This window comes from Primulina tabacum, chromosome 16, assembly GCF_025594145.1.
Source record: "Primulina tabacum isolate GXHZ01 chromosome 16, ASM2559414v2, whole genome shotgun sequence".
NCBI lineage: Eukaryota > Viridiplantae > Streptophyta > Magnoliopsida > Lamiales > Gesneriaceae > Primulina > Primulina tabacum.
In genome coordinates, this window is record NC_134565.1 from 2,389,271 (window position 1) to 2,409,052 (window position 19,782).

At 35.6% G+C, this 19,782-nt stretch overlaps 1 protein-coding gene across 1 annotated transcript; it reads left to right on the forward strand.

Moving 5' to 3' along the window:
- Window positions 1-14,877: 14,877 nt before the first annotated feature.
- On the forward strand, window positions 14,878-18,856 carry LOC142529468 (uncharacterized). The gene is made up of 2 exons (XM_075635002.1): window positions 14,878-14,956; window positions 15,037-18,856. The coding sequence occupies exons 1-2, from the start codon at window positions 14,878-14,880 to the stop codon at window positions 16,335-16,337; spliced, it is 1,380 nt and encodes a 459-aa protein (XP_075491117.1). The 3' UTR covers window positions 16,338-18,856.
- The last annotated feature ends 926 nt before the right edge of the window (window positions 18,857-19,782 follow it).

The window sequence follows — 19,782 nt, forward strand, 5'->3', positions numbered from 1 at the left end:
TACTCGTTTAGTAAAGTGATTATATCTGTTACCAAAGTACAATAGTGAATTCACTCACATGTTTATGTTAGATTCCGGACAAATACTTGTAAAAAAAATTTTAATGAAAAAAACTTATATAAAATATTTTAAAATTTGTTCTAAGCTGTGGACTACCGGATATTTCTTTCATGTAGCTTGGCAAAGAAATTTTGAATCATGGGTATAGGGACCTTTTACATGTAAGACCTATTGCTCGTGCAATTTTGGATCCTCATTTTTGCCGTGGAAGCTTTTACTCGAGGGGGTGCTCCCGGCCTCGTCAATGTCGCCTGTTCAGGTGTTTATCAGTGGTGATATACAATCGATTTACGCACTAATGAAGATCTTTATACTGGATCTCTTTTTTATTATTTATTTCTGTCATATCTTTAATTGGGGGTTGGCTACACTTACAACCCGAATGGAAACCGAGAGTTTCGTGGTTCAAAAATGTTGAATCTCGTTTGAATCATTATTTGTTAGGACTCTTCGGCGTAAGTTCCTTGACTTGGACAAGACATTTAGTACAACATTAAGTATCTTCACAGATTAGAAGCCAAATATAGATAGATATGCATACTCCAAACTCATCTTGTTTCTCTCTTGTATTGCCTCAGGTTCGAATTCTCCCACCGCTAGAATATGATTTCAAAAAAAACAAAAAAAAAAAGATAATAACAGTAAATTTGGATGACACTCCAACTAGGAACAGATCAACATATCGACTCAAACAATACTTGAATTTACAATGAAAATCATTTATCTTTACAGCAAAAAAAAATTCAACTTAGATTATATTCAGCTGATATATATACATCTCCATAAGCATTTAACAGGCACAATCATTGAATGTGTCGAAATGACAAATCAAAACGGGAAACATTCAGTCTAAACAGAGCAGATCCAAGTTCACACATATATACAGAGCAACGAAGTTTCCCTCATATATAGCACCAAAATTTGCATGGTTTAATAAGATCAAGAAACTAAAATTCTTTCAAATCATACTTGTGCAAACTAAATAAAACAAAAAGTCACCTTTTACTGCTGATACAATTTCTGAGCAATTTTTTTTAGGAAATCGTGCTTGGGCTCCTGCCTATTTGGCAAATCCTGAGAAGAAGACATTGTTTCAACGCAATTCGTAGAAAGAAAATCCGATCCATGGAGATTGCAGGAGATCGAACCGACTAGGTTAGATTCGGAGCGTAGGATCCATGGAGACCACATCAGCAGCAAGAGATCGAACTGACAATGTTTGGACGACGCGGCGGCGGATTGGGATGAAAAGGGGGAAAAAATTGTGTGAGACGGATGAGATAGATATTTTATTTATGTCATCCATGAAAAAATATTACTTTTTATGCTAATAGTATTATTTTTTATTGTCAATATCAATAGGGTTGATTCGTCTCATAGATAAAGATTTGTGAGACTATCTCACAATAGACATACTGAATCTTGGAAAAAAGTGGGGGTAATCGGAGGGAGCTTTGGGAAAAGCAATTGTCATTTAAAAACAAGACCAGATTTATTAACTGTTTGACGTGTATTTAGATTCTAAAAATATATTTAAAAAAATACATATCAGTTATTTTTTAAAAATTATATCACTTCTATTTAAAAAAAAAATTTAAAATAATTTATCAAAACATATATTTTAAATTTTTTCACTTATAAAACTCTATTAAACCATAAACTTTATTCAAATACTATTTTGATTTGTGCATGTGTGCGTGTGTCGCCTTCGTATTACTGAATATATAAAAATGATACTATCCCGGAATGAAGGTTGAATCCGAAATGAAATGAAATGATAATATTACCTCGATTGTCAAGAGTTGATGGTGAAAGAGAATGTGGTAAGTGATTCACGAGTTACAAGATATATGCCTAAGATGGGAAAATATCTCGAAAAAATTATTAAAATAAAAAATATATATATATTTACATATACTTTTACTTCTTTCAAGTTTCCATGGGTAAAAATGCAACATTTTTTTACTGAAAAAATCAACTTATATGTGTAAAAATATTAAGTGAATTACCTTCGGGGAAAACTTACAATCATTCCCCATTCTCAACTTTCTCCTTATTCCCCATCCATCTATTTCTTTGTTTAAACTCCTCATTTTCCTAAAATTTTCAAAAACATCATTAATTTTTAGATTTTGGTACGTGGCATTATTATACCTATCGAGCTTGTTCTTGAAGGCACAATAATACGTCTTGGCTTGAGCACTTGATCTATTCAAAGTAAATCACCAACTTTCGTGATTGCTCTCATGCGGTGTTTATATTCATCCTCTCTTCATTACATCACCTACTATTGTTCATTTATCATATAGTTTATTCTTTAAATAGAATAGTAGAAGATATGAAAACAATTTTTTTATTAAGAAATAACTTTTTTAAATAAATATATTATATCTAGAGTTCATCAAAATCTTAATAATAAAAAAAAAACAAAATTATATAATTGAATATGTATAATATTATCAAAGGAAAATTATAATTACTTAAAAAATAGGTTATTTTCTTTTCGATATTTAAAACGATGGAAGCCAACTTGCAAATTAATTGGTGAAATCATGTTGTGTACTAGATTCAATATTCTAATAATTAGCTGTCGAAATTTTGTACAAAGAGAGAAAACGGATGATACGTTATTAATATATCAGTTAATAATTAACAGATGATGATTATTGAATATGTTAACTTTTTGAGGAATATTTTTGTTTAATAGGTTATAGAAATAATGATGAGATATGATAAATGTGAAAGATTACGTGTATTTAGTCAAAGAACTCATGTAGTTGATAATTGATTGAGAAAATATAATTTATTTTTGAATTAACGTTATGTGTTGTGTTATGATTATGTTGTTTCTGATACACTTATATAAATAGTGTGTTGATTGGACTATTTTGTCGTATATACATTATATTATTATCTAGTCGATTTTTTATGCATATTACATCACATATTGTATGATTATGTGGTAAGATTTGGGGAACCACATACAACATTTTCTTGGGATTGAATTATAAAAAATATAAATAAAAAAACACAAACTTTTATAATACCCAAGGATGAGGAAGTCATCAATGAGTGGAGATCTACAATACGATATTGTTGGATTGCTTTTATTTTAAAATATCATATAATCGAAATAAACACGAATTGAAATTACCTCAACTACAGTTATGGAAATAATACTTAAAAATATTTATAAAAAATGAAATACAATAAAATAAATATGATTTAGCACTCCTATTCAACTTTTCAAAGATCTCATATTTTAAATTAGAATTGAAAATTTCAAACCCCAAATTCTAAATTAAAATTGAAAATGTTCAAGTCTAAAATCATATATCTTTCCCTCTTTATCCCAATTAAATATCATATAACATAGAATTATCACAAATGACAGTAATATTTTGTGTACTTTTACTGTTGATTATTAAATATCTTTTACTTCTTTAAAACTTCAAGGGGCAAAACTGCAAAATTATTTTGACTGGAAAAAATGCAAAATTACCCAACTTTCTATTTGTGAAAAAAATAAGTGAATTACATTCAATCCAGTCAAAATCACAAAATATACCCAAATTGGATAAGAATCAACACATAAATATTACTGGTCTTGCTTGCATCGTGAAATTTAGTGTGCAAATTAATTGCGCAAAATCTAGTTGTGTACCAATTAGATTGTATAATCTGTGTTTTGGTCAAAATTATGCAATATTTTCTAGATTACAATGGGAGAATGTGTGTGAATTCCTTTATATGTGACAAATTCTCAAAAAGAAAATTAGAGACAAAGGAAAAAAGAAGAGGTCAAGAAAATGTGCAAAATGGCTGCTATACTAAGATCATTTACCTTCCTCTCAATTGTGGTGGTGCTCTCTATTTTGATTTGTCCATCCTCAAGTGATCCAGATGAATTGATCAATCAAATTTGTAGTCGAGCTCGAGATTTTGGAATTTGCCATCGTTTTTTTCATAATCGCGTCTACTCTCCAAGTATAGATATGAAAGGATTGTGCTATATAATTCTAGGTGAATCTATATCATTGATAGAAAGCACACATACAGTCATACAGATATTGAAAGCTCATGAGCCCGATAAGGATATACAAAATCGTTATCTGAGTTGTGAAGATATCTACGAGGTATTGACATACGAACTCGAGAACGCGGCCTCGGCATTTGGTAAAGGAGATTATAGAAGCATGTTGTTTTACATATCTCAATGTGATAGATTGGTGAGTGACTGTGAAAATGTTATAGGGTCACAAGCGGATCAAAAATTGAGTAAGAGGAACACTAAAGCGAGAGCGTGGATAAGTATGTCACTTGCTGCTAGTGAGTTCTTGAATGTTGGCCGTTGAGTTTATATGTAAATTCTACCCATTTTTATCATTTCTAAATCTAAATACTTATATTCTATTTTAACTAGAATTTCATCCGTGTATAAAAATTAATAAATATGAGTATTTGAATAGTTACTTAAAATTATTGATACAATGAATATATTTAATTATTACATATTTTTTTTATGTCATGTGATATCATATTTAAGTAACGATAACAGTCCTGCCGTCAAATTGAATTATTTATCATTACATTCGATTTATTGATCGAGTTTAATAGTTACTAATAAAAAGCTAAAAAAATATTTAAAAATCGTATATTACATGTCTAAAAAAAATTTAAAGAATAAATAATTTTTTTATTAAAAAAATAATTTATTAGATGAAAATTTTGATTATTTTTTGAAAATTTTAAAAAATAATTATACTAATGTTCTAATTAAATAATAATAATAACAACAATAACAATAATAGAATGTACTTTAGTGAAGGTGGTTCTCTAGTTGTACACCTGATGTCACTATTATTACTCAAAGATATATCACATCGCTATCAAATTTATTTGCAACTCTCGAGTGGTTGCAGATTTGATCGAGATATATGGGGGATCGTACTGTACTGTAACAATAAATTAAGATTCTCAGGTACTATGAGTGATACTTAGGGGATCATGGGGCGATGCTACTAAACGTTCTTACATGATCCGATGAGTGCGATCAGACTTGACTACTGACATTTTTGATCAACGGGTTGATGAAACCGGATAAGAATAAATTTTATTCTCAATCACGATGTAGTTGTGAACCCGCGACTAGTCATATCCCTAAACCATTAAAGATAACACAAGTATTTGATTTTGTGTTCCCGTTGAGATAGTCAAATTCAATCAGTTGAATTTGACGACTTATTTTGATGAAGATTAAACATATTGATTATAAAAAAATTTATAAGTGGATTCCATGTAATGGAAGTTGTGGAAGTTAACTTAATTGCAAACTAAGTGAGGAGATTGGAACTCCCTGTTTTAGTGAAGGAGCTCATAAAAAACTGGTAGTTACCAAAAATGAATCAATTGAAATTTTGTCATTCGAAATTTTCAATTTTCATTATATGAACAAGATTTGTACCATCGATACATCGATGCAGTTTGATCGTCGATCGAGGTTATAATACGTTCACAATTATTTATTTAGTGAATTTAGAATATACTAATTAAGTAATAATGCTTGTACTGATGACTACTAATTTACATGGCTCTCATAAAATATTTTATAAGGGTCTATAATTGATTAATTGATTGATTAACAATTAATTAAGAAATTAAATAATAGTTGTTTAGTTTTACATATATATATATATGTATATATTAATATATATATATATATATATATATATATATATATATATATATATATCATGTATTATCAAGAGTTGACTTTGCATTATATATACTACATAATTAATTATATTAAAAGAATCTTAATATGATTATGATTAAGAATCCTAGTAGCATTGAATTAATATATTTTTATTAATATGTTATCAAATGTTGATAACACGTAACATAACCCCATACAAAAAAAAGATACACAAAATTATCTCCTTCTTCAAGCAAAATTTCGGCCAACCCCTTTTATTTTACAAGGAGATTTCGGCTACCCCCCCTTCCACCATATGTCGCCCCGACGTTGCTACAACCCTGCCGAACTTGTAAAATTCGGACGATCGAATCTCGATGCAAACTTCATTTAAATCTCTAATACGATCTGTATGAGAAACAAAGTTTCTGATCGTTGACATTGAAGAAATAGAGAGTGAGCGGAAAGCTCAAGTCGTAGTATTGTAAAACTGAATAAAGAATACAAAGAGAATATGTTTATATACCTAGGGTAAACACAAAAAGAAGAAATGACTAATCTACCCTTGAGAGCTAACAATAATATATTATATTCTAACATCCCCCCTCAAACTCACGATGCTACAGCTAAAAGCATGGAGAGTTTGTCAGACAAAAAACGGAAGCGCGAAGCGGAATGTGCCTTGGTAAACATATCAGCTATCTGCAGAGAAGAAGGAACGAAAGGTAACGTGATGGTGCCAAGCTGGAGATGATGACGAGTGACGTGACAATCGATCTCAATGTGCTTTGTCCTCTCATGAAAAACTGAATTGCGTGCAATCTGAATTGCACTCTGATTATCACAATATAACGGAGTAGGATGACAAAGAAGAATACCGAAATCCGCAAGCAACCAACGTAACCAAACAATCTCGCAAGTAGTTGAAGCCATAGCACGATACTCGGCTTCGGTAGAAGATCTAGAGATAACAGCTTGTTTCTTACTTTTCCAAGAGATAAGAGAATCTCCAAGAAAAATACAGAAGCCAGTGGTTGACTTACGATCCGTGGGATCGCCAGCCCAATCAGCATCAGAGTATGCACGCAGTTCTAAGGAGGAAGTAGAGGGAAACAAAAGACTCTGAAATTGAGTTCCCCGAAGATACCTGAGAATGCGAAGAACAGCAGCCCAATGAACTGTAGTTGGTGCAGTGACTAACTGACTTACTACATGAACAACATGCGCAATATCTGGACGAGTCACAGTGAGATAAACCAAGCTGCCAACAATAGTACGGTATAAGGTAGGATCTGGCAAAGGAGGTCCATCTGACAGAGAGTACCGAGCATTGGTCTCAAGAGGAGTATCAACTATTCTGTTATCAGTTAGACGTGCACGCTCAAATAGATGTGCTATGTACTTTGACTGAGATAAAAGATAACCTTTTGGAGAATAGGCAACCTCAATTCCTAGAAAGTAACGTAGCAAACCTAAATCCTTCATAGCAAAGCAACGAGCTAACTCAGACTTCAAAGCCTCAATACCATCAATATCATCACCGGTGATTATCATGTCATCAACATATAAAGACAGAAGTATACGACCTGCAGGAGTACACTTGACAAATAATGCGGAATCATGATGACTAGGAATAAACCCAAGCGAAGTAATCACTATAGAAAATTTCTCAAACCAAGCACGAGGAGCTTGTTTGAGACCATAAAGAGCCTTACGAAGTCTACAAACTTCACCAGGTTGGTGAGCAACACCAGGAGGAGGAGCCATAAAAATTTCTTCATGAAGATCACCATTCAAGAAAGCATTCTTGACATCCATCTGAGAGATTTTCCATCGACGAACATAAGCAACATCAATTAGAGTACGAAGTGTCGTCATTTTAGCAACGGGGGCAAATGTTTCCTCATAATCCATGCCATGCTTCTGAGAGTAACCTTTAGCAACAAGACGAGCTTTGTAGCGTTCAATATATCCATCAGATTTGGTCTTGATCTTGTAGACCCAACGAGAGCCAATGGTGTGCTTTCCGGGTGGCAACATAACCAAATCCCATGTATGAGTATGATGAAGAGCAGTCAGTTCCTCAGCCATAGCATTCTGCCAAAGTGGATTACCAACAGCTTCGCTATAGGATAAAGGCTCAGAGAGACGATGAACAGAGGCAACAAATGAAGCGAAAGAGCTAGAATAACACGAATAAGCAAAATCAGGTAGTCGAGTAGACTTACGAACCTGAGTGGACTGACGAAGTGGAGGATTATCCGCGATGCCAGGAGATGATTGGGTTGTTGTAGGGGGATTTGGAGGAGCAGGAGTCTCTAGTGTGGTCGTGGGCAAAGTCTCGTCGGTGTCAGAGGTGAAAGGGTCAATACGAATAAGATCTGCATGTGTCAGTATTATGCGAACTAACAGGTATAGAAAAGAATGGAACATGTTCAAGAAACACAACATGACGAGAGACATAAAGTTTTTGACTAATTGGATCAAAGCAACGATACCCTTTTTGACCAATACCATAACCCAGGAAAACACACAGTGCAGAGCGCGGAGACAACTTATTGCGCTCGATCTGCGGTCGGAGAACAAAACATGCACAACCAAAAACACGCAATGAAGAATAATCAGGAGCATGACCATACATTTTTTCAAAGGGTGACAAACCTGAATTGTGTGAAGTTGGGATTCTATTGATCACGTGAACAGCAGTAAGAATTGCTTCACCCCAAAATGCACTAGGAACATTAGAAGACAGTAAGAAAGAGCGAGCTGTTTCAACAATATGTCTATGTTTTCTTTCGGCAACACCATTTTGTTCAGGGGTTTCTCTACACGAGTTTTGACATATGGTACCATCAGAAGCAAGCAAACGCGAAAAAATCATTAGAAGTGTATTCACTCCCCAAATCACAACAAAAACACTTGATGACAGCTGAATGTTGATTTTTCACAAGAGCTTTAAAATCATTGAAAATAGCAAGAAATCAGATCTATGTTTCATCAGATAGATCCAACAATAACGAGTGCAATCATCAATAAAAGAAACATAATATCTCGACCCCCCTTTCGTGGGAACAGGAGATGATCCCCACACATCTGAATGAACAAGATCAAAAGGAGTAGGAGAAAAAGATAGACTTTTATAAAAAGGTAATGCCGAAAATTTTGCCAGTTTACAACCACTACAATCAGAAATATCATGACTTTTCAAAGTTTCTAGTGCTCCTTTAGACGCTAAAAAATTCAAACGAGACGCGGAAACGTGTCCTAGACGATTATGCCATAAATAAAAAACAGAAGACGACTGACTCAAACGAAAAGAAGAGAGATCCACACTAGATGCTGCAACATCTGGTACTCTGAGATAATCCAAAACATAAAGTCCCCCCTGTCTACGGCCTGTACCAATCAGCCTCTGGGATCGCGGGTCCTGCACATAACAATTTGAAGAAGAGAAGTAGACTAAGTATCCAGACTCACATAATTGACTGACCGAAACAAGATTAAGTGTAAGATTGGGAATATAGTATACATCGGGAAGAGATAAACAACACGTAACAAGAGAACCAACGCCTACTAATGGCATAGGTGTACCATCAGCAGTCACAATTTCAATGGAAGAATTGTGAGACAAAGAAGCAAAAAATGACAAATCAGGAGACATATGATGAGATGCTCCTGAATCCAAGACCCAGATGGACGAAGATATACCTGAAGTGCCAGAGGATGACAAACCTATATGTGAAGAAGCTGACATAGCATGAGGCTGTGAAGCGAGGAACTGTTGAAACTGCTCAAACAAATACGGATCCAAAGACGGTGCAACAACTGCATTGTTAGACTGAGGTGGTCGATATGTCCACTGGTTTGATGGATTACCAGGTTTCCATGGAGTGGTCTGAGATAGCTGCTGCTATGGTTTCCATGGAGTGTTCTGAGATGGCTGATGTTGATGCTGTGGTTTCCACGGAGTGTTGTGTGGTCGTTGTTGTTGCTGTTGCGGCTGCACTTTTCCTTTACTCAACAATAGTGGGCATTGAGCTTTCAAGTGCCCCTTCTCTTTACAAAAAGCACATTCATCTTGAGAAACCTTCGTATTTGACCTGTTTTGGTGATTAGCTTGAGGTCGTTGAGGAGCTGCAAAGACAGATGGTGTAATCGGGATTGTCCCTTTGTCAACGTGAGACTTAAGACGAATCTCTTCAGCTAACAATTCACTTACAACCGAGTCAACAGAAGGAAGAGGGTTACGATGAAGAATCGTCCCACGCAGACCCTCAAAATCATTCCGAAGTGCCATCAAAAACTGTACCAAGTGTTGTTCTTCTCTCCGAGCAATATAAGGTGAGAATGCTCGCAATTCTGCAGATTCTGTTAATGCCAATTGATCCCAGAGTGACGACATGGCAGAATAAAATTCTTGGATGCTCATATCTTTCTGCTGAAGGGCACGAATATCTGTCTCCAATTGATATTGTTTGGCAAAATTATACTGTGTATACAAGCGTGCCAGATGATCCCAAACCTCCTTAGCAGTCTCGTATTTTGCCAATTGAGCACCTATTGAGTGCGCAACAGAATTATTAATCCACGTAATAATCTTCGAATTATCTGCCTCCCAAACATCCAATGACACAGCATAATCAGGGTTCGTCTGGTCTGTAGGCTTGTCTCGTACACCTGTGACATAGCCCCACATCGATTTCCCCCTCAAGAAATTCTTCATAACATAACCCCAATACGAATAATTTTTTCCATCCAATTGAACACTAATTGACTGAAGAGAATCGTCTTTACGAGTAGCCATGATACCAAAACCAAACAAAACCGAACGAATAAAACAAAACACGATGCAGAGAAGAATTCGATGACCAAAGAGAAACTAGACGAACGAAAAGTTGTACGAACACAGCAAAAAAAAATCGGTCAGGGGCGCGCTGCCCCCCGCACCCCCCAGCGAACTCACCGCGGAGTTCGATCCGCGAAAGCTGTGGATGAGATTAACAGTTCTTCTCTACAATTGACAGATCCATGAGATGGAGGCTCTGATACCATGAAGAAATAGAGAGTGAGCGGAAAGCTCAAGTCGTAGTATTGTAAAACTGAATAAAGAATACAAAGAGAATATGTTTATACACCTAGGGTAAACACAAAAAGAATAAATGACTAATCTACCCTTGAGAGCTAACAATAATATATTATATTCTAACAGACATGATTTGACGATCGAAGGAGGAGGAATATCAATTCGTAAGGATTTACAAAAAGTGCCAACTCGACTAATCTCATATTGGTTTGGTGTCCAGCATTAAATACGCAAAAGTAAACAGATCTAAAAACCATATGAATGTTTAAAATTATACGACGCCCAATGAACACTTTGAATGTCAAAACAAAAGTTTTAAACTTTCTCTGTGTCTTGAGTACGAGAAAACGGTGCTCCAACATTAGATATTGCATATTTGAGTCATATATTTCTCTACGAATCTTTATCATTGATAGATAACACACATACACTCGTAGAGATATTAAAAGCTCACTAACATGATAAAAACATACAAAATCTTTATTGATTTGTGAAAATGTGCACTACAAAAAAACGGTCGGCATAACGACGGTTTTTTGCAAATAACCATCACTTTTTAGCGACGTTTTTTGCAAATAACCATCGCTACAAATTTTTTCTTACCTGCACCACGTAAGTTTATGAAATATCGTTATTCGATATCATTTTTTATCAACATCACAGGTGGAGATGGAGCGCTACATGGCTGAGTCGATGACAAAAAATCAAAGTTGTCACATCCCACAGTCGGTGAACAGCATGTTCAAAACTGTGGTTGTGGGGAAGAAGAAAGGGAGGATGTATAGGTGTGGGTCGATGACCAGCAACTTATATCAAGTTGAGATGACTGCGAATCGACGTGTTGGGTCATCGGGTGTCAGTCAGTCATCGGAGAATGCCATGCTGAGAGATCGCATCCCAGTCACCGTATCCACGTTTTTTTCTGATTTTTTTTACGACATTTGTACCAAACACTTGTATTATTATTTGTAGATTAGTAATATGATTACATTTATGAAATATTGTTGTTAATTTCTTTCAATTATACTTGACAAAATATATTTTTACATAACTACATATTTAAGGAAATTTTTTTTAAGAAAAACAAAAGCGACGGTTTTAGAATGAAACCGTCGCCGAATGCGGCGACAGTTTCTGTTAACCGTCGCTGATAGCGACGGTTTTGTTTGACCGTCGCCAATAACGACGGTTTTCCTTAAACCGTCGTCGATCTAGATCGGCGACGGTACCTAAGAAATTGTCGCCAATAGCGACGAATTAAATCTTAACCATCGCTAGTGGCCACGATTTTTGTAAAAATCGTCGCTATGGTTCTATATATACCCAGGTTTGCGAACATTTTTTCAGCGATTTGCGCCTTTTTTCTCTGGGAGTTTAAGGTCTATCAATTTTTTTCAATTTTTTTTTTTGTACTAACATTTTTTCGTATTAATTTTGTAGATTTGCTTGTCGGTGTGATCTTTCAACGTTACGTAAATCTGCATATCTTCACGTGCACGTCAGGTTTTTAAAAGCGTTTTTTTTACAGAAAATCTAATATTTTATTTATGAAATTTTGCATAGTATTTGGATTAAATACAGTCGCTTCATGTCGCTTATTATAGCGACGATTTTCAACATAAGCGACGGTTTTTGAAAAAACCGTTGCTAACCGTCGCTTTTTTTAGCGACGGTGTTTATGTGAACCGTCGCTAAGGAAAGCGACGGTATTCTTAAAGAAACCGTCGCCATATTAACGACGGTTATTGAGAAACCGTCGCTATACAAGGCGACGCGACTTCCCGTGACGGACATGTAAACCGTCATTAAAACCGTCGCCATACCCTTGTAGCGATGGTTTTAGCGACGGTTTTGCTAATTTTTTTTTTTTTTTTTGTAGTGGTGTATGAGATACTGACTGACCCAACTTTCGAACTCGAGGTCGGCATATGGTAGAGAAGATTATAGAAGCATGATGTTTTACATTGAAAAATGCGATGGGTTTATCGTGAAAGAGTTATAGGGTCACAAGTGGCTCGATTGAGTAAAAAGAACATGAAAGCGAGTGAGTGGATCATTATGTTACTTGCTGCGGGTATGATCCTAAATGCAGTCCATTGAATTTATTTGTAATTCTAATTACTGAATTTTGATAATATATTCTTAGGATGAAATTATAAAAAAAATGTTAATAAAAGAAAATGGAGTCTGAGAGGTCATCGGTGGCAAAACCGTTGGACGTTATTGTTTGATTGCTTTGATCTTGAAATGTCATAGAATCAAAATGAAAATGAATAGAAATTACCTGAAGTAAAAATCAGAAGTATGATTTAAGTATCACTACATTCATGGAAACTTAATGCAACACAAAAACTATTTTACTCATCAAAAAAGCTACTCAGTACTTCTCCATCAGTTTATTTGAAGCATAAAAAATATTTTCGGGATAAATGACAAGTTTATAAAGTATTGTGAAAAATTCGTGATGTAATTACTAAAAAAAATTGTATCACAAAAGTACAAGTGTAAAACAATTGAAACATTGATAAAAATTTGTGTGAGACGGTCTCACTGGTCATATTTTGTGAGACGGATCTCTTATTTGGATCATCCATGAAAAAATATTACTTTTTATGCTAAGAGTATTACTTTTTATTGTGAATATCGTTAGGGTTTGACCCGTCTCACAGATAAAGATTCGTGAGATCGTCTCACAAGAGACCTACTCTGAAACATTATATACCAAAACTTAGCATATGCATGGCATGTTTTCAAATATATCTTCTGCGTATTTAGTATTCATGAATAATCGTATAAAAGATCATACTTGTTATAAAAATATAATAAGATATATTAACCGTTACATCATAGATTACGTGATGAATATCAACAACATTGTCGTGATCCGACATATACATTAATTTGTCATCGAGTCTCAAAACATTCTTGATCACCACACTTATTATATGAGAATATAGTTAATCCTGTTTTCACCCTTGCAACGATATTTGTTCTTCCCTCTCAAAATCGTGAATTCTGGCTGACTGAGCTATTGAAAAAACACGATTTAGAGGAGGAATGCATAAAACCAATCATATGCAACCACGACAATAGTAGCTAACCAGTAAATCGGCAAGTGAACCTCACGATCACCGAGTCGCGTGACGTCGATAAGGCCTCTATCAAGAGAAATTGATAATGCCAGACTTAAATTTATACTGCCAGAACCGGTTACAACGATCCCAACACAATGTACAACATTTTTTGTCGTACCTTGTGCAGCATAAGTTGTACTCTGACACAAAAGTTATTATCTTTTAATCAGACAGAAAACGAACAAAGAGAGAGAAAGGGCGTATCGAAGGGCAGAGCGATCCGAGAAAACGAAGAGAAGGGTCTTCCATTTTCTGATTCGGGGAAAAAATAAAAAAAAAATTGTGGTATTTAAGCAGAACGAAAGAGAGAGCTTGAAGCAAGAATTTGAAGGTGTAAGGAGCAATATTTCGACGAGCAAAATGGGTTCAGAGAGCAATTGAAGAGAAAAGAAACAAGGAAAATTAAAGCTAAAAGTGTTTCGTGATTGCATTTTTTTCCTCGTGAATCTTATTTTGGGTAGCTGCAATAAGGTCAGCCCATTCGTTTCTGCGCCTGTTTTGAACTCATATTTTTCTTCAAGTTTGTATCTTTATGTTCTTTCATGATTCATTTATCAAGTTTGATTCTGAGCATAAAAATCTGAACTTGAAGTTGGGAATTCAAGCTCGAATCGTTTCTAGGGGAAGTGGCATTTGGGTTATTGTTGAATTTTGCAGAAAATAAATTGTTTGCAGTGTTGCTTTCAGTGTCAGGGAGGTATCTTTATTTGCTCTCGGTGGTCTAATTTAACAAAGACTCCGTTTTTTAGTAGTAGTTTTGGCCTTTGAGTTTGGTGTTGAAGAATTTTAATGTGTTGGAAAATTTAGGTTTTTGGAGGGAGATTGGTTTAATTGAAAGTTTTAGATCTCTGGGTCTGGACTCGATCGTCCAAGTAATATTATGTGTAATAATCGAGGTTTCGGAGATGGATTTTAGTTCTGCATTGTTAAGTTTGTGGTTTGATGGATTAAATATTGTTAGGAAAATGTGTTTGTGGAACTGGGGCAAAACAACCCTAATATAGATTGGGGTTCTGTATCTTCTGTGGAACTACTGTGTCTGTTGTATGGATTTTGATTGTTAGGAGGAGACAAGGGTGCAGAAAGATGCGACCACCTGTATCAGCATTCACGGATCAATCTTGTTGAGTTGAAAGCTCAGATAGTGAAGAAACTTGGGGCGGAGAGGTCCAAGCAGTATTTTTATTACTTGAATAAATTATTGAGTTTAAAAGTGAGCAAAGGCGAGTTTGATAAGCTTTGTGTGGGAATTATCGGGCGGGAAAATATTCCGCTCCACAATCAGTTTATTCGTTCTATTCTGAGAAATGCTTGTGGCCAGAGTGGCCCACCACCGTCCATTCACAAAGATGATGTTCTGAAGCACGAGATACAAGTTGGTGGCAAGGCGATATCTGCAGATGGTTACCAGAATGGGTCCCACATCGGCATGGTTCAGGCTTCTAGTTCACCAGGTTCATCAAATGGAGGTGACGCGTTACCTGTGTCTTCTCGGAAAGCCAGATCTGGTAACCGTGATCGTAGAACTGGGGAGCGTCGTAGTGCTCTTGGACCAAATGGGAAGACCAATTTTGCTTCACAGGTATCTACATCCAATCAATCAAATGAATTTAACATCATTTTAGAGAACGGGGATATCAATCCACCGCATATAGGTCGGCCTGTGCAGCATCATCAAGAACTTATGCAGTTGGAAAAGAATGAAAATGAGATATATGTTCCTCATCAGGCTAAAATATCAGGTGTAAGGAGATCATCAGATGGTCCATCTCCCATCTATAACAAAGACCATTTGGAGCTGGTGGTCAGGGAAGATGGAAAACAGCTTTCATCAAGAATTTCACTTGAAGCTCCTCTTGGGGTTCCATTATGTTCAGTTAGCGTTGGTGGGGCACGAAGAACGCTGCCTCCAGAGAGCACCCTTAGATGTATTGGTACATTCAGTGATGGTGCTTTGTTGGATAGTCTTACCTTAAGGGAAAGAATGGAGCAAATTACTGTGACACAGGAGATTGAAGGGGTGTCAGTCGATTGCGCCAACATACTGAACCATGGTTTGGATTCTTATCTGAAAAGATTAATTACGTCTTGCGTTGGACTTGTTGGATCAAGGTCAGGACATGAGTTGACCAGGAATAACACCCACAAGCTCCACCACCATATGAAGCTTATTAATGGTGTCCTACCAGCTCATCATTATCAGATGCTTGGAAGTGGCAAGCCTGTGGAAGTGCAAGAACAGAGGACCCATTACCCGATTTCTTTACAGGACTTCAGAGTTGCCATGGAGCTGAATCCTAGTCAACTTGGTGAAGACTGGCCATTGTTGCTCGAGAAAATATGTACTCGTGCCTTTGAAGAATAACACGGAACATGGGCCTGTAGTTTCTTAACCGAATGAATTGGTTCCTGCTGGATCAAAAGGCATGCTTTGCGTGTTAGTATTCTGGCCTCCACATGGCTTTAAATGTTTTCATGCATGGCCTCTTGAATAGTACGAGAAGACAGGGACCGGAGCAGGGAATAATTATTCCACCCTGCTATGGGGCTTTTCTTTAATAGGAAGCCATCATCACAGACCATTCAGATACGCATAACATAAAATCCGGTTGCGCTGTTGTATGATTAGCATTATCCCCACTTTTCATATTTTTTCCTTTTTCTTGTAATTTGCAGTCAATTAGTAATTCATGAACAGTTTTGCATGAATAATTTATGTAGTTCGGCACTTCAGAAGAAAGGCACACTTGCATGATGCAATAGTCATGTGCATGTACCTCAAACATCAAAATTGATCGGAATCCTAATATTAACAGCTTTCTTTGACCAGTTGTTTTACATGCTTCTTTTTGTTAAGACAAATATCTTGCTGCTTTTGGTGCTTGTTGTGTATTGTAATTCAGATCCCAAATTGCATCACATGGCATGCTGTTACGTATCCCTGAATTTAACATGCAAATAGTTGCTAATTCTAAAATTTTGTGGCTAAAGATGTTCTCAATCCACAGAAGCTAGTGTTAGCTGTTGAAGGATGACCCTTTCCCCGGGATAGGGTGAAAAGTGACCTCTTTTTTCAATATACCTGTACTTGAATTGAAGTACAGGTTTGAAATTGTTTGGTTGAAGTGAAATTTACTCTTTGTTTTGAATACTATTTTATGCCTATTTTTTGGCATACTCCTTTTAATTCACTCAGAAGCGTTGACAGCACCTCATAAATGAAACAATCTAACTGCTTCCAAAAAATTCAGTTTCTCTGTTGGACCTGTGTAGGTTGCAGTTAATACTACGTCTGGTATGGCATACTTTCAGATGAAATGTTCAGATGTAACAATTTAGGTAACCTGCTAAGATCATTTATAGTTTGCTGTTTATATTCTTTCGTCTGTTGTCAATTCCTTTTGTTTAGGGCTGAGAGTTACTCATTCCTACCATCCAAAACATGCCTTTAGTATCCTTCCATGTCAATCTTTGATTCTTGTACCAGGTATGCCGTTCATTGCTATTGTTATTCGTATTTTGCTATTAAGATTGCCAATTGTTACACCAGTCGCATTGTTGCAGCATCATTGTGCTGATATATGTTTTAGCGACAGATCGCCGTGGTTTCTGTCAATAGTATTCTGTTTATTAATGTGTAGACAAATAATCTACACCATGTAATTGCATCTGTAAGTTTTTCCTTCAGAACCACTGTCATTACAGATACCACTATCTCCTCGAGCAGCATCCATTTAATTTCGGGGTGGTTCTATGGCTGGTCAATCAACCATTAAAGAATCTGTACGGCTGCAAACTCAAATTACTGATCCCCCCGTGTATCTCATGTCTTGAGGAATGAATGTTTATCTGAAGTTGTTCTTAGTCGCCTTTCAGTTTGTTGCCGTGTTTTATATCTCATAGAATGTTACCCTGTAAAGTTTTATTGATCACAGATTATTGAAATGACGAAGATTTTTTTACAGAAAAAGATTATCCAAGACAAATAACGAAAACATCTAGTATTTTGTTGCTGTTGTATGCTAATGACGCCAGAATACCATGTAAAGAGGTGATGAACAATACATTTGTAAGGCGTTGCTACGTTGGATTAATCAATACATTTGTCTGTCCCTCGATTTCCGTGGGACTTGTGTGATCCAAGTTCTGTGCTACGCAGAGGGTTACGCAGAAAGGCGCTATAGTATAGACTTAAGGATGTACAAGTCCTAAAGAAACTTGCCACATGCCAGATTTTTTTGAATAGTGGAACCAGAGAGGGAAAGTTTTACTGTTTAAATCGATTGGATGTTGCATTATAATCAAGATTTGACTTGAGATATCCGTAGATAATGACCGTGACTTCGGATCCATATGGGGAGAATCCTTCAGGATCCTAGGCTTAACATGAAGCTTCACTGAAGAGGCATGAAACAGTGGTTTCTCTTCTACGGACAGGGAACGTGCGAGGTGAAAATGTTCGTGTTATGTCAATAGAAAATCTCATTCTGAGTTTTTTGAAATTGTAAAATTTTATGTTATACGGGTCATTTTCAACCTATCTTCATGTCACTTGCAATTTTTATACCAAGAACTTTATTAATTCCTGCTCTTTTTATGTTTTATGTCTAATTGAAAGCACCAAAAAAATAATTTTTTAATTAAGTAAAAATCATGATCCACCCGAGGAACTGGATTAAATTGGCTGATTCAAAAGTTCTTTCCAATGTAAATCTCCACTGAGAATCATGACAAAATATGACAAGCATATTTACAAACGACTCCATTATTTTAAAGTATCTGTGATATATATCGATAACTGATCCACATTCCAAAAAGGGTAGAGTGGATGTATAATATTATTGTGCAATAGATGGAGAGCTTTTCTTCATCAAGTTTGGTTTTTAAGAAAAGGAAACTGATGCTGCACCACGATTTGAATGGGTGCTGGACCATGAAAAATTTCTCCAAAACCATCTACTTTTGTGCTTGTCATGGGGCGATATTACTTGGAATTCTGTTCTTCTCAGCATTTCCCACATAATCTGCACGTCCTCGTATCCACAACTTTGAATGTCGTTGTGCAGTTTCAGAAGCCCGGCACCTGAAGAAACCAAAAGTCCAAAACACACCAGAAAGAACATAAGATAAGAGGCGAGGAACAAACTTTATCAATAGAATTATAGATAGATGTGATGAACACGAGCATAATGTTCGAGAAGTAAGAATTCAGTAGATGAAACAGAAAGCATAATTTCTGTTGTCAAACAAACAGCACAAATGATATTCAAGAAAACAAAGCCAATCCCATGAACTTTAATAGATAATTATTTGACTTGCTATACACAGAATTATCTTATCTTAGGACAATAGTGAATAAATCAAAGCAAACCTACGAAAAGAACACATATTTCAGTCTTATCAAAACTTAGAATACTAGGAGTCAATAGTATATCGCTTCAATTTGTTGCTTCACTGTCCAGGAACAACTTCAAGACACTTGACAAAAATTCCAAAGAATCAACATCTATTCCACTCAAAATCAATATTCAAAATCTTTCAAAATAAATAGAAAGATTAAATCTAAAAGAATTATAACTTCTACCAAAAAAGGAAGGAACTGAAAAGGAGTTGAAACGATCAAAGAACCACCAATTGCTCAATCCCCCAAATGAAAAGATCAAAATTTTCTTCCTGCATTCTTAAAATTTGGTATGCAAAATCCAAAATTTTTGCGAGAAATAACTTCAGATTAACAAAATTTCACTCCGACTAATAAATTTATAGCTCATTTTAAATTTTGGAGAGCAAAATTAGCTTCGAAAACCACA

Bases quoted from the DNA above. Each gene is read 5' to 3' on its own strand.
- LOC142529468 (XM_075635002.1), top strand. From the start codon at position 14,878: ATGGATTTTAGTTCTGCATTGTTAAGTTTGTGGTTTGATGGATTAAAT. The intron at 14,957-15,036 runs GCAAAACAACCC...TTTGATTGTTAG, and splicing joins AATGTGTTTGTGGAACTGGG to GAGGAGACAAGGGTGCAGAA.